The sequence below is a fragment of the Orbicella faveolata genome, unplaced genomic scaffold (genome assembly GCF_042242905.1).
Source record: "Orbicella faveolata isolate gen_17 unplaced genomic scaffold, um_ofav_v1 contig_36, whole genome shotgun sequence".
Classification (NCBI taxonomy): Eukaryota; Metazoa; Cnidaria; class Anthozoa; order Scleractinia; family Merulinidae; genus Orbicella; species Orbicella faveolata.
In genome coordinates this window covers 15,885,001-15,899,153 of record NW_028301565.1, presented here as the reverse complement: position 1 = coordinate 15,899,153, position 14,153 = coordinate 15,885,001, and the positions used below count along the sequence as shown (strand labels likewise).

The 14,153-nt window shown below is 38.6% G+C and overlaps 1 protein-coding gene, 1 long non-coding RNA gene and 1 pseudogene across 2 annotated transcripts; all 3 read right to left on the bottom strand.

The window, feature by feature from the left end:
• Positions 1 to 2,570: 2,570 nt before the first annotated feature.
• On the bottom strand, positions 2,571 to 4,840 carry LOC149102414 (uncharacterized). Its single transcript, XR_016202286.1, has 2 exons — positions 4,350 to 4,840; positions 2,571 to 3,556 (listed from the first exon to the last, which is right to left on the bottom strand). It is a non-coding gene; the product is annotated as an uncharacterized LOC149102414 (long non-coding RNA).
• Positions 4,841 to 4,888: 48 nt separating this feature from the next.
• Positions 4,889 to 7,281, bottom strand: LOC149102413 (uncharacterized; annotated as a pseudogene).
• Positions 7,282 to 11,909: 4,628 nt separating this feature from the next.
• Positions 11,910 to 13,851, bottom strand: LOC110055911 (histamine H2 receptor-like). Its single transcript, XM_020762339.2, has one exon. The coding sequence runs from the start codon at positions 13,814 to 13,816 to the stop codon at positions 12,923 to 12,925; it is 894 nt and encodes a 297-aa protein (XP_020617998.2). The 5' UTR covers positions 13,817 to 13,851; the 3' UTR covers positions 11,910 to 12,922.
• Between the last annotated feature and the right edge of the window lie 302 nt (positions 13,852 to 14,153).

The window sequence follows — 14,153 nt, the reverse complement described above, 5'->3', positions numbered from 1 at the left end:
CGTTGTAAGAGATCCCGCGGGGGGGGGGGGGGGGAGGGGTACTCCCTTGTATGGGCTATATATGTATGTGCAGCCCCAAAGGGTAGGGTTTTTTAGCCGTTTTGGTCATAAATAGGGTATCGATTTTGGCTATTTCGGTATCAAATATGGTATGGTTTTAGTACTCTAGTCTTGAATTGGGTATGTTTCTTAGAAGAAGCTACTTTTTCGTCATTATCAATAAGACCGTCAACAAAAGCCCTTCATAAATTATGTTTAGGGCAACTGTGTCAGCTACAAAGGTCATAAATAGGGTATAGAATTGTTGGCCAGGTCATAATAGGGTAGCATAAATCGCAGATTCTGGTCATAAATAGGGTTAGAGTTTTGGAAAGTGGGCCGCACACCCCTGCCCAACTTTTCTGGTAGTACCCCCACCGAAAGAGATCATCTGGAAAACAATGCTGTCGCTCTAAAGTGTTCGAAATTGGCTATAAAAGTTTCTTTTAAGGTGGCTCTATATAGTATTTCACAAAGCTTTGGATATTAAATATGCATAAGTAATTTCTCCCTTGGCAAATGTTTACAACATAGCACTCGGTAGAAGGTCAATAATAAAAAACCTACAGCCTTAGGCTACGTATGGAAGACACTTTCAGAACCTAAATGTTGTTGCTATGGCAACTACTGGTAGAAATGCTTGGCTTGTTTTTTTAACCTACTTGACTTCTAGACGGTGTTTCTAGGTTTCTAAACGGTGAATTTTCTTTGTTTTGGGGGAAACACAGTTAACACACAAGGAGTTTCAACTGACAAAGCTACAAGAAAATCTGTACATAATTTTCGGAGGAATTCGCAATTTTCGTTTTCGACGCATATAGCTGGTTTTCACATGACGTCACTAAAATTCGAACTACAAAACTATTGATCTTCCTGAGATTTTACTTAAATGATGTATAAGAGCAGCTGAAAACTAATGTTCATACAAATTTTCGCTCCGAATGGGTTCTTGGTTTTGTGATACGCTACGCTTGAATTTCCAGGTTTTTGCGTGACGCGGCATTTACATGACGGCCTAGAGAGCTGTCATGATGGTTAAAGTGACTTATTTCGGGGAACTTGGCTATGTGAACAGTTCATGTTCATGTCTTAGAAAAAGTATTATTTTAATGTTTAAGGGTTCCTTGAGGGATAAATCCACGCTTTTGTAGCAAAACTCAGTGACAGATGTTTCTGTTGGTTTCCGGCCGCCATGTTGGTGCCCATATGGATGGGCACCAGCATGGCGTCTCCATACAAATCTCTATAAATTTGGGTAAAAAATTTCTCCGCATATCTCGCATAAGAAAAATTGCTGTGACCAGAATTTTGGCGAGAGTCTTTGCGTATTTACGTTCTTTCATTTTCCAGATTCTGGACTTTATCTATTGACCGGTTTTGATTTTTATTTTGATCTATTTTGAATTGCGTGACACTGAAAACCAGCAATTACATTACTGTATGTATAAAATTTGATGATTTTTGCTTAACAGCGAGAAAAAGAAAAATCCTATCCATGTGCCAATTTTCAAAAAAATTCACCGTCTGGAACGCGCTTAATATGCGTTTTAGATCACCCAAAGCCCCCTGTATTTTCGTGACGTCATCCAAATAGAAATTCGTCAAGTTACGGTACTGCGCATGCTCCCGTTTCGCTTCCTTCGCACCATTCTCGTCCCCAGAGCCTCCGTTTCTTTTGGTCACGTGGTCGGAGAAACGGAGGGCTCTGGTAGCAGCCATTACCGGATGTCCGTAAATCACGGACATCCGGTGACGCATGCGTAATTTTGGCCTGTACATCTGCTCATGCTCAGAAACTAATCCTAAGGGAGTGGAGAGAGGAATAGAGAGTATTCTTCAGATGTAAACAAATCGGAGCGCTGACATGTGTTTTCACTTCGCTGAAGTTAGGTGATTTAGAGTTAAAAAGAGAGTAGAAAGCGGCCTTAAATGCCGTCGCCGCTTCAAACACGATTGCCAGCTTGTGTAATATTTTACCAACGGCTTTCGCGGTGCATTTTGTGGTGGACCGTCCAGAACAATTCAGGAATCGATAGCTGTGTTCTTGTTGTTTCTTCTCTTCATATTCGATAAAAAGGAGAAGTTTAAAGAGCGAGGTGCAGTTGTGAAAGCTTTCAAGCAAAGTAATCAGGATACGGCATGTATTACGTCTATCGATGACAAGGTAAAATTTGTTTATGGACACACGGAAGCGTTTGTGGAAATCAGCCGTGGAAATTGCATCACTGACCAGAGGATTTAAATATAAACCGTGCTGATAGATGAAGGGAAAATTTTTTAATGGTAAGAGCTATTTACTTCCTGGTTATTTACATAGGTTTGTAAGCTGCAGTAGAATAAAAATCTGTTGAACTCAGGAAAGTTTTGTTGTATTGGAGTTTTGCTCATGTTTCCTTGCAAGGAATGTAATAAAGGTGCTCACTTTCATAGGATCTTTCACGTCCTCATTTTTTCAAGTAACCCCATTCTGTTCTATTTTTTTTTTTACAAAAAAGGGTCTTACACAATCAACAGATCATTAAACTGTCAAATTAAATCAATCGATCAACTTTTATTGTGCATTATTTACAGAATTAATTTACATCAGTATTATAATTAAATAAATATGAGAAGAGAAATCTATTTTGCATATGGCTATGGAAAGAATAAAAAAAATTTGTGTGTGGTAACCAGGGTATAGGGTAGCAATTGGCCTTTTGAAGTGGTTACAACCATGTTAAGAAAAACGCTAAGAAAAAAATAAAAGTCCTATGCCAGTTGTTATCGAGTGGTTATATATGTGTGCTGGGGGCTTCCATAATGGCTCTGCAGCAATTTTAATTAGCTTATCTGGAACATCTAATGATGGTTTTTGTATATTCAGGCTTGAGAAAAGCCTGTAGACATTACAAAACTAGATATAGGGCTATTCCACCATTTTGTCCCCCGTCCCCCACTGCTTTTGTCGATGTAATTGTTTTTGTTCATTTTATACCTTTCAACCAGCTTATATAAAGCTTAATCTTTTGGGTGCTTTCAACAACAACAACAACACCAATTTATTTCAGTATTCCCATATGAGTACATGGTGTTACCAAAAATATAATACAGCTAAAATGATGTAACTATAACATTAGTATCTGGCATTGGTATACATGTAGAGGTTCCTGATGTGAAGAGAGTGATTCATATTGGTGTGCCTCAATGTACATTAAGGAAGATTTTTTTTTAGGAAACTGCATGAACAAAATGAATGGGAAACAAAGCAATGACATTGCTCTTTTACAATTCATGTTACTTCATGGTAATAAGGCTCTTCAGCCTGTTATACAACCATGTGCAACAACAAATCTCAATGTATACTTTCTACGTATTGTGGTTGATCAGAACATCAGCCACATAGCTTTACTATCAACAATGGTTCTTTCTCCATCTCCTTTTTTTTCAGTAGTATTTATTGAACTGCAAGAGCAACATTCCCATTTGAATTATCCATAAATGGTCATCCTTCAAGGAATTTATGTAGCACTATTATGGTCTGAAAATTAACAAAGAATAGTAAATAATGGCAGGAAATAAATTATCTTTCAAAGGCTAACAAAAAGATTATGATATTTTTCTTATGGGGATATTAATGTAACTCTGTTGACCTTTAATGTTCGATTTGTTTTTAGTAGAGATAATTCCCACATTACATTTGGAAACCCACTAGTCCTGATGATTCGTTATCAGTTATACGTGTATAAATAATTGTCTCTTATATTTGTTCACAGTTATTTGCATGGATGATAAATTATTGTTATTTACTGATTAATGTTATTGTGATGGAATAAAGTTTTGCTAGTTGCAGTTGCTTCCTAACTAAAATGGGGAGAGAGGAAAGGGCCTCAAATTTCAGCTATGGTTATCTATGGTTATTTACCTTTACACATCATTTCCACAAGTAAATTATAAAAAAAATAATAATAAATTTGGGTGAAGGCTCTAAAGCAAACTAAACTCTTGCCTGACCACAAAAGGTTTGTTTGTGTTTTTTGGGGGGAGACTATAGGAGAGGTCTCAATAATAAAGAGAATGGAGCTAAAAAAAAAGATATTATATATATCTATAACAGCAGAAGCTTCTTAACAGATAGTAAAAGATACATACATAACAATATGTGGAAGAAACAAACCAAACTTCATGTTCAGACCATTTGCTACAGCATCCAGGTACGTAGCAGAGTATTATAACACGGACCTTTGACTCATTTTGGCAATTTAATATCAATACATTTTGGACTGTTAGAATCTGATCTCCTTGATCTTTCAGAGAGAGAAAAACACACTCACCTTCGCATTTCCAGTGCCACATTTGCTTAGCAAGAGTGATATTTCTTCGTCTTTTCACCTGGCTCTAAGTTTCCTTTTGAGCTTTTCATAAAGGAAGACAAACGTTTCTTAAAACCCACTGCCGATTCGAACTTAATTTTATGATTTCTTGGGGTATGGTCAGCAACGAAGTAATTGTTGTATTAGCTGGTTGATTCTCCGAGTTCTAAACGTTTCTTCCAACTTCTCCGCTGCTACAACAAAGGACGATGATTACGATCGTGAATGACATCGTTGCAGGCGACGTACTCCTTTGGTTACGTGGAAACTTTAACGATTCCATCGGATCGATCGGGAAAGTTCACCATTTGTTTTTTCGTAAAGCGCGCCTGTGTCAACTGAGCGAAGGTGCCGCCTCCGGGCCGGAAGTAAAATGGAATGCGTAGAGCTTTGTAATTTTCATTTCTGCTGCGCATTCATTTTTTGTCAGCCAATGAAAAAATTCGAATTTTTGGGTGCTTCAGAGCTACTCGTCAACGGCACTAATAAGTGTTGTAATACTTATGGAAATGCGTTTTAACTTGTGGTTTCCTCCACTGCTTTGAAGTTCTCAACGATCTTGGCTAGAATACAGGTTGTTTTTGTCACTCGCGGGGCCTTGCTAGTTGCTGAAGATGGAGGCAGAGACAATACGCCAACAAGCCCTTTTGCTCCGAACTTCTCGAAAACATTCTTAAGATCTCGATATGAAATGCCACTTCCGGCTATTTTTTCAGCAATCTGTTGCTTGATGGGGAATTTCGCGTTTGTTGGATGATAAAGCGTTCCTCGGAACGTCTGCAGGAGTTCGTAGCGACGATCAAGGTATTTCATGTCGTTTTCTGCGTACTGTGTTGTTGACATGTTCTCTGTCAACATGTCCTCTGAAATGTTCAAACGGGAGTCGAAGACTATTGTTCTTAAAGCTCTAGCATCCTCCATTGCATCGTGTGCGGAGAAAGGCTCATGGAAATGTGTCTGATAAATGGATTGTTGATTTAATTTAACTGTGGAACCATCCAGTAAGACCAGAGAGGGATGTTTACGTTTGACCAAGTTCTTCATCACAGGGAGAGTGTCAGAAAAGAAAACGTTAAGACAGGATAGCTTTTCACAAAGTTGATGTCCACCTTAACGAAGAAGAGTTGGATTATCGAAAACCTGAGAGCTGTGCCCGATTAAAACTGTATAAATATTATTATCGCCTTTCACACGCCTGACAGTTTTCTCCAAGTAGGTTAGAAAATTTTCGAGTGACTTTCCAAGTGACACAGTTTCGAGTGGGTTGATTGTTTTTGAACAGGGTCCTTACGCCTCTGACTGTTCGGACACTTAAACCATTTACCCTTGTAGCATGAATATCTACATCCCTCAAAGGAAATATATAGTCGTTGAAACAGTGCAAACCTGATTGATCAACTGCTGAAAGCTGGCATATTTCTGCGGTTTTTCCAGACATGTTTGTTTCAATATCGTAAATGATGAAATTGTAAACAGTGTTTCTGTCATAGGGAAATTTCTCCGCCACTGGTCTGATCGTTAATTCAGGAATGTATGTTTCAAAGTTTTTCAGCTCCTCACTTGAAATTTTCAAATTGATGATGTCGAATTCTTGGATCAGTTTGGTAGAATTGTTTGGATCCAGGTTAAGTCCTATTCCACTTTGGTATGTGTTTCCTTCCTTAGCTTGTTTTTTACCATCAAGATTTAACTTCTGCTTATGTAGTTGAGCTCTTTGGCGTTTGAAATTAATGCTGTTTTTTCTTAGTTTGTCTTGGGTAGCCTTGTGATCCATCCTTTCAATGTAGCTGATGCAGTGTATACCAGGTTCAATGTTGAGGCTCTCAAGTGTTTGGCTAATGTACTGATATCCATGGTTTACTTGGGAGGTGCCACAGGCCACTCGGAAGTCATTACTTTCACTTCCACCATAGTATCTGATTTTGGGATTTTTTGAGCCTATAACACTGTTCAGGGCCTCATTTCTCTGTGAATTTGACCTAGGTGATAACTTTGCAACTACTATGTCGGTACAATATTCATCAAGAATTCTCTCCAAAGCTTTCCTTAAGTCATCGCCATAGAGATCTTTGCCATAGGGTAAGTCAGAGTGTTTATAGTTAATAGGGTCTTTCTTGGCACCACACCATGATTCATTGCAGTTTTTGTGGTCTCCAAACGAATGTGGTAGAATGCTTTTTAAGGATTTTTGAAGTGGTGATGGATTTCCCTTATTTTGAGACACGCTATAAGTAGAACATTTGACCAAGTAGTTGATAACTTTCTGTGAGAGAGTTGATGAATTTACAAATTTCCCACGCTGGCTTAGGTTATACAGCCTTGTAGTAACGGATCTTTTGGCATGCACAATGTCTGTCCACTTTTCTACAGGATAAGGGACCTTCTCTTTTATATGTGCAGCTGTTGTGGAGTCTTCATCCCCGACATAAACAGATAGTTTGACATTAGCATTTAGGCTTTCAGGGAACAAAATAATGGACTGCTGCCATAGGCTCCATTGCTTTTGATGATGCTGTATGATTGAGTCGGCAATTGTGTTGCTTGGCTTGTTTTCCAGTTTTTTTAGCATTTGTGCAAACCCTGCAGGATTTTGTTCTTGTAGTGTAATCCATAACCTTCCCATAAGTTAAACCCATGACTGCAGCATGACCAGTGTAAGAGTGATGCCCCTTTCCCCATTTTTGCCAACCCATGTCATATGAGCAGGGGATACTGATGCAGCCTTGGTCATCTGCTTTTACACCCTTTTTGATGGCAGCATTTCTCTCTTCTGACATTGCAGTTTTGCAACTTTTCTTTGTTACTTGCTCTGCTGCATGCCCAATCTCATTTTCTCTACTCTTGAAAGTTACTGGATTCATAGAGGGAATATTTAATGTACACAGTAAATTATTTAGGTTGGTTTCACCGATTCCTGTATGTAGACACCCAAGAACAGCTCTTGAATTAACATCCTGACTGAGTGGACCTCTTTGACCTTTCTTGTGTTCACTGGAGGTCTTGACAACATTCTCTGTACCACACACTGCACAGGTAACTGAGAACACTGAGGCTAACCCACATTTGTTTTCTGCTGTTATGTTCCACAATGACAAATTGGCTGAAAATAAAGTGAATATACATGTATTGATACTCAGGAAGAAGTGATACTTTATTCTAGTAGTGTGTTTTCTCCTTTAATTTGGAATAAATGAGCACAAGTAAATTTTTGCAAAAACTAACAACATTTCAAAATGCAGTGAATGCAATTTGTGGTCTGTGGCAAATTTACAACTGCTTGTTTGTTCCAAATTTATCAAAAACATTTTTGTTGCTCGCAATAGACAAACAATTGTGTGACGCTTGTTATAGGGAACTTGCCCAAAAATTTAAGGACCAACCCCAGGCTTTTTATGGCTGATTGCATATGAGATGTTTTGTAATGTATTGAAGATATTCATGTATAATCAACCTCATAATTCTTTTTTGGAAACCTGTTAATTTTATAGCCTTAAAGCTGTGTGTACTTGCCATAAAACTGAGAATTCATTTTGACTTTTCTTTAGTGTTGATTTTCTTTAGGCAGAAAAATGTTTCTTCTCACCTGCTTTACAGTGTTGACAACATTTCAATGAACTTCTCAAAACATCCAAGTCCATAATTCTACTTCCATGTGGAATGCAATTTTCCTTCTTTGTTTGTTTCTGATAAAAATTTAAAACTTATATGTTTTAATGGTAATTATTAGGTTGTAACTGTAACAAAAAATGTTGGAATTTTAAAATGAAATGTCAGAATGTTCAGGTATAATCATGTTGACAATTTGGTATGAGCTACCTGTGGTATAATACAAAAGTTCAAATTGAGAACTATTTTAGAGCAAAGAAAGTCTTGATGAAGCACTTGTCTAAAACTTTTAGGGAATTGCTTGGTGCCACGTATAGCGAAAACAAGATTTAAACCACACCTGACTTAAACGGGTTTCTCTTTTCTTCGGTGGGGACCAATCTTCGACCATTCCTTGAAACTCCAATTTCCTCTTTGCCCTCCACTCCTTTATCCCACGAGTCCTGTCGTCCGTGTTTCCACTTTGAGCGGGTTTCTTTCTTGAGAACCCACCCTTCTCGTCACGCAATGGTGGTTTTGTTTCCGGTGTCAGTTGCGCCTTTGCAGACTCTTCAGCTGTTTTCGGTGTTTCACCGCCTAGGGAACTCAAAGCGAAGCCTCCGACCATAAAAAGTACACCGTGACCACTCTGTGGCTTCACTTCGCGTACGATCACGACCGTCTTCTCTCTCTGAAGTCGGCGCGATAAGTGCGAATTGGCTTCTCAGTTTAACCACGTCCGGAGAACACGAAAGAAGTGTATTTTTAAACACATTTCTAGGCGTTTTTTGATGAACACTTGTTCTGGTCAAAAAGGATAGCGGTAAGTGGAACGCGGCTCGCGACAAAAGTCTCGCCGCCATGTTTATTTTTGTTTTTTACTTTTCTTTTAAATACTCGCGCGCTCGCGCCATTCGCACCCATGCCTCGCGCGCCAAAAAAAACTATAGAGCCACCACTCACCTAAGTTGTCTCCTTGAAGTTTCTTATTATTTTACAGTGTCGAAAGCGTCTTTACGACGAGTTAAGGCTTTTTGTGAGCAGGGTGGAAAACCACCCATCAATTAATTGTTCCTCACTTTGACTGTTACTGCAAATTGCATTTGTAGTATATCACATGCTTATGACATAAACTTTGTTTCTATCTTGCTTAATGAATTGTCAGGCGACCTGACGCGAATTTTGATTTTGATTGTGAACCAAGTTTTAGCGAGATCAGAAAGACTAAATTTTAATCAAGAACTTGAAAATTCGGTTCTACTGATCCTGAACAATCGGCAGAAACCGCAAGCATCCAAAGAGCCTTAATTATAATATTTTGGAAATCTGATAAATGGCCGTATTTACCTTGGCCCGGTAGACGGATAATACATCTGTCTTATTTTCGGCGGCTATTTCCATTTTGGGGTGATTAAGCGCTTTTTTCATGATTTATTTGTTTAAAGTAATTACTGTGACGACTTTAACCGTGTTCTAGTACTATGCAATAAATATCTCAGTTCAGTTCAGTTATTTTCAGCTTTTTTGTTCTCATTACTCTGGTTAGATTTCTTGTATTACCGTCAAATAGTATTCCGTGGCAGCGATATCTTGGCAGAAAATCCTAGCAAGTATTATCAAACTATTCCTGGAAAAATCCCCTATTTCAGTGAAATAACAACAAGGTTGTCTAAACCGAAATATCGCGCATTCTGTCATTTTCCGTCTTATTCCGCGGGGTGTACTCCCAGAAAAATTTGGTGGAGCTGTGTGGCAATCCTTACCCTATTTATGACCAAAATTTGCGACTTTCCTTACCCTCTTTATGACCAGACCAAAAATTCGATACCCTATTTATGATTGTTGCGGCTGACAGAGTTGCCCCAAACGTAATTTTTGAAGAGCTTTTGTTTATGGTCTTATCGATAATGATGGCGGAAAAGTAGCTTCTTCTAAAAAACATACCAAATTCAAGAGTAGTGGCCATACCCTATTTCTGACCAAAAAGGCTGAAATACGATACCCTTTGGGGCCGCACACACCTATATAGCCCATATAAGGGAGCACCCCCCGGGTCTTATTCTCGCCGGAGCGCGCACGAACAAGCACCCTAATTTCCCTACCTCCCTTGGCCGTTGGAACGACCAAGGGGGGCAGAGAAGAGAGAGCCTGGGAACGAGGTTGTTTCACCTCCGGAGAAAACGGAGTCGCCTCATTTACCCGGAGTAAGTGAGAGTAAGGGCCCCGGTGGGAATTAGTTACTATTTGGGTAATCGTATGAATGCGAGTGCAATTAAAAATCTATACCAACAGTGAAATGCGGAAATTCTCACGGTGTAAAATCGTTAATTGCTCGTGCTTTTATAAGATAATTCATAAACTATGTGACTGATAAAATGACGAACGTGCCATAAATTTCTCGGCACTGGAAATTAAAAAGTAACTTCAAATCTGCCCGCTCTCAGCCAATCACAACTGATGAAATTATATTTTCACAATCATGATAAAAGTAATATTTTTTACAAGAGCCTGTTTTCAAACATACATGCACAGTATACATGTACGTGACATAAAAAAAGACGATAATTGCATTTTTACAAGAGTTGTTGTAATTAATCCGCCGTCCTAATTTTTTGACTTGTGATAGCCATTGAAGGACTGTGTGATGAACACTTACTTAATTACTTCGATTGGCAGTTCGCCAAAGGCAGTTTGCCAATGAATTCATAGCTGAGTGTAAATCTTAATCTGACACACTTTTCGTGTTGAATAATTAATTGAGTCGTTTATACGAACGTAATCTGCGAGCTAAAGCCGACACTTGCTTTTGTCAGACTGATCAAGATTTTATGATAACAGCATTCCACTCTAGGACACTGGACAACAATTTGAAATTGATTTCTGCCATTTGAAACGGGCCGGGACTTGAAGAGAAGCTCGAAACTTCGCTCTGCGTGAGCTCTCAGTGAGTATGATATTATAAAGTGCCTCTTGTAACTTCATCCGGACCAGGAATATTAGCTAATACTTAATAGCTTTTAATTATTTCCTTTCTTGAGAATTTAATAAATAACAGCTCTGTCAGCTCTGCCTTAGATCCCTTCCCGAACGATAGAGAGAATAGCTTTGTAAATGAAAATAAAATTCTCCCAACTCCAGACAAGTCAGTGTGGATCATGCGTTCGTCGTGAAGACGCCATGCCGGACGGTGATTCAATTCTGTCAACGCTGCCTCAGCTGACGAACAGATTTTTTAAATACATGACGGTTTAAAAATCTCGGGTTGATATGTACGTGATCCGATAGTATTAAAGTAAATGATCCTCGGGTTATGAATGGTAATAAAACAAGGAATGGTGACCAGTTACGATAACATAAGCCTGATGCTTCCGTCCTCAGCTCGTCAACCGATTAAGGGGTCTATCAGCTAGATATAAGAGAACGACACATTTTAGAATATTCGAGACAGGCGTTCGTTGGGGAGATGTTTTGCAAAGTAAAAGAAAACTAAAATTAAGAAAGATTTAAACGAATAAAGTACTCGGGAACAACAATAGAAAAATAAAAAGAAAGGCAATCGGCCGGGTGAATTACTACCTTTAAACGATCCGCGAATTTTCATCTAACAATTGTTGTGAATAGACAGACGGGCTAGAACGGAAAACATACACCAAATGTACCCAATTTAATTTCTCAATTAAAGAGTCGTTAATTAGTTAGTGACACCTTCATCCCGCCATCCATCACCTTTGCAAGTTTTCCACGATTTTAATTTAAATGATCGTATGTTGTAACATTAAAAGTCTTTTTTTACGCTATTTGCTGTAATACATTTGACGCACTTCAAGTGCAATTAATTTTTAACTTTTAGCACTGAACAGCTAGGATGTAGAAATTAAGAATAGAAATTGAAACCTGATATGGAGATAAGAGAATAATGAAGACAACTTCAACTAGTTTGTAAGAAAAAAAACCAGCCTATTCATTTATTTCAACCTGATTCATCAACACTCTTTCATCCCATGCCAGTGGCATTGTCAAAACGTTTCCGGATGTTTAAATAATAATTAAGTTTATGTAAGAGGGAGGAAAAGCGAATCGATGTTTCTTAGTATAACAAAGGTTAACTTTAAATCTAGAGATATAATCTCTTCAAATCTGCATTAATAAACTCTATCTGACTAGGGAAAAAAACTGAAACAAAATTGTCATTAACGCTTTCTTCGTCATTAAAAAGGAAACAAACGAAACCGAATTTACACCAGTTTTGTGAAATCATTTATTCATTTTTTTCCCCTCGGGTTCTACAATAAATGAGTGGTGACGAAAAGGAGGTCTAACTGACCATGTCTTGCTTTTTGACATTACAATTAATTCGACACATGTCAACCTGTCGTTTGGATCTTGAGAGTTCTTTTCATCTTTTTGAGTTGGAGGCAAAACTCAATAAAATTTACTGCTGTTTAAAAATGTCATTTCGCGGAATGCAATTCCATGTTTGCCATCTACATAAAGAGAAGCACGCGTTTCAAACTTTTAAGAATACTTTCTATGATTCCAGCTACAGTACTTACGTCATTAGGAGATTTAATATACTGAATTCAGCTATTTATGTCCAAAACAGTTTGCAGCAATATATAACATGAACCACAGTTTCCAAAGCGCATTCTGAGTGTCTCTTGATCATTTTTTTTTCTAATAAAGATGATTGTTATTCATCCCTTGCAAGAAATCTTTATACAAGACGGCCGTTTATCACACACGCAACGCATTGTTGTATTGCTCAATCCATCTATCATCCCCCCGTTTATATATGAGTGTGTGCGTTTTCCTTGGGTATGTCCATAAAATAGGCTTTAAATTTTTTCCAGAACTCATACTTATTTTAGGCTGTCAGATAACAAGTTCACAAAGTGAAGAAACCAACTACAAATAATGCCCACTGCTCGCCTCTTGCTAAGGAGAAACTGTTATACAGTGGTTGTTCTTTCAGCGCAACTGCGTTTTAGCCTCCTTTTATTAAAAGAATGATTGCAGAATATTCTGTCGAGCTCTCTCCTTATATCTCTCTTCAACAACGAGTAAGCGACAGGATTAGCAGCAGAATTAACAATTACAAGAAAGCACACTACATTGTACAGGCTTTCGTGCATGACGCACAAGGCAGTAAAATAGCAAAATGAACTATAAACCTCCACCGCGTAGCAAATTAGAAAGATTGCGACTACAGCTGCTATCACCGAGGCAGAGAAAGTCGATCGGCGAAGTTTCGATGTTGGTCGAGGGTTAAAACGTTTTTGCGAACTAAGCCATGCGTCGCGGCGACAGTGCTTTCGGGATGTTCTAACGGCATGTGTTGTAGCCAGGAATAATCCAACACAGGGGACAAATTCGAACACGGTTGTCCATACGATTACACTCACTCGTACGTCCAAGCGAATTAAACCCATGCTGGCGCAAACAGAGGGAATGAAGTAAGTTGACAACGGAATCAACCACGCTACGGTGGTCAGGATTATAGCTTTCTTAGCTGTCATCAAGGACATGTAGTGTAGAGGTCTGACAATGGCGATATAGCGATCGAGAACCATGGCGCAAAGATTACAGACTGAAGAGTAAATCATCAACACTGCGATATCGTCTCTGATCATCTCATTGCATGAAGTGAGTACAAAGTGGCATATGGCGTGTCCCGGATAGAAGGATATCCCAACACCAAAGTCAGCGATAGCAAGAGACAGGACAAATCTATTGTTAGTGGTTCGAAGTTTGCGGCTTGCGAGAATCAAGCAAATAACAAGACCATTTCCAACAACAGCTAGTAGAGAAGGCAGCCATCCGGTCATCCAGTACCAACCGCTCATACTGAAGGAGGTAGCTTCGAAAAAAAAAGAATTAACACGACCTGAGTACGGACTGATTGTGTTTCCTATGGGATTGAATCTTCGTGAACCAGCTGCTTCCCTTTTCAGGAAATCGAGGTTAAAATTAATGATTTTTTAAGTAATAGCAAAATCACATAATCACCACTTGCGGCAATCATTCACGATAGACGAATGATTTAGCATGAGTTTTCCACTTACTGTTATTATTTCTTTTTTCACCAAGTGTTTACGGTGAAGTCGTTCATTAACAAAGTCTATTTATTAAGTCCAATCTGCATAACAGGAGGATAGATCGCGATTATTAGCAAAACTGACG

Excerpts from the sequence above, each read along its gene's own strand:
- LOC110055911 (XM_020762339.2), bottom strand. The coding sequence starts at position 13,816 with ATGAGCGGTTGGTACTGGATGACCGGATGGCTGCCTTCTCTACTAGCT.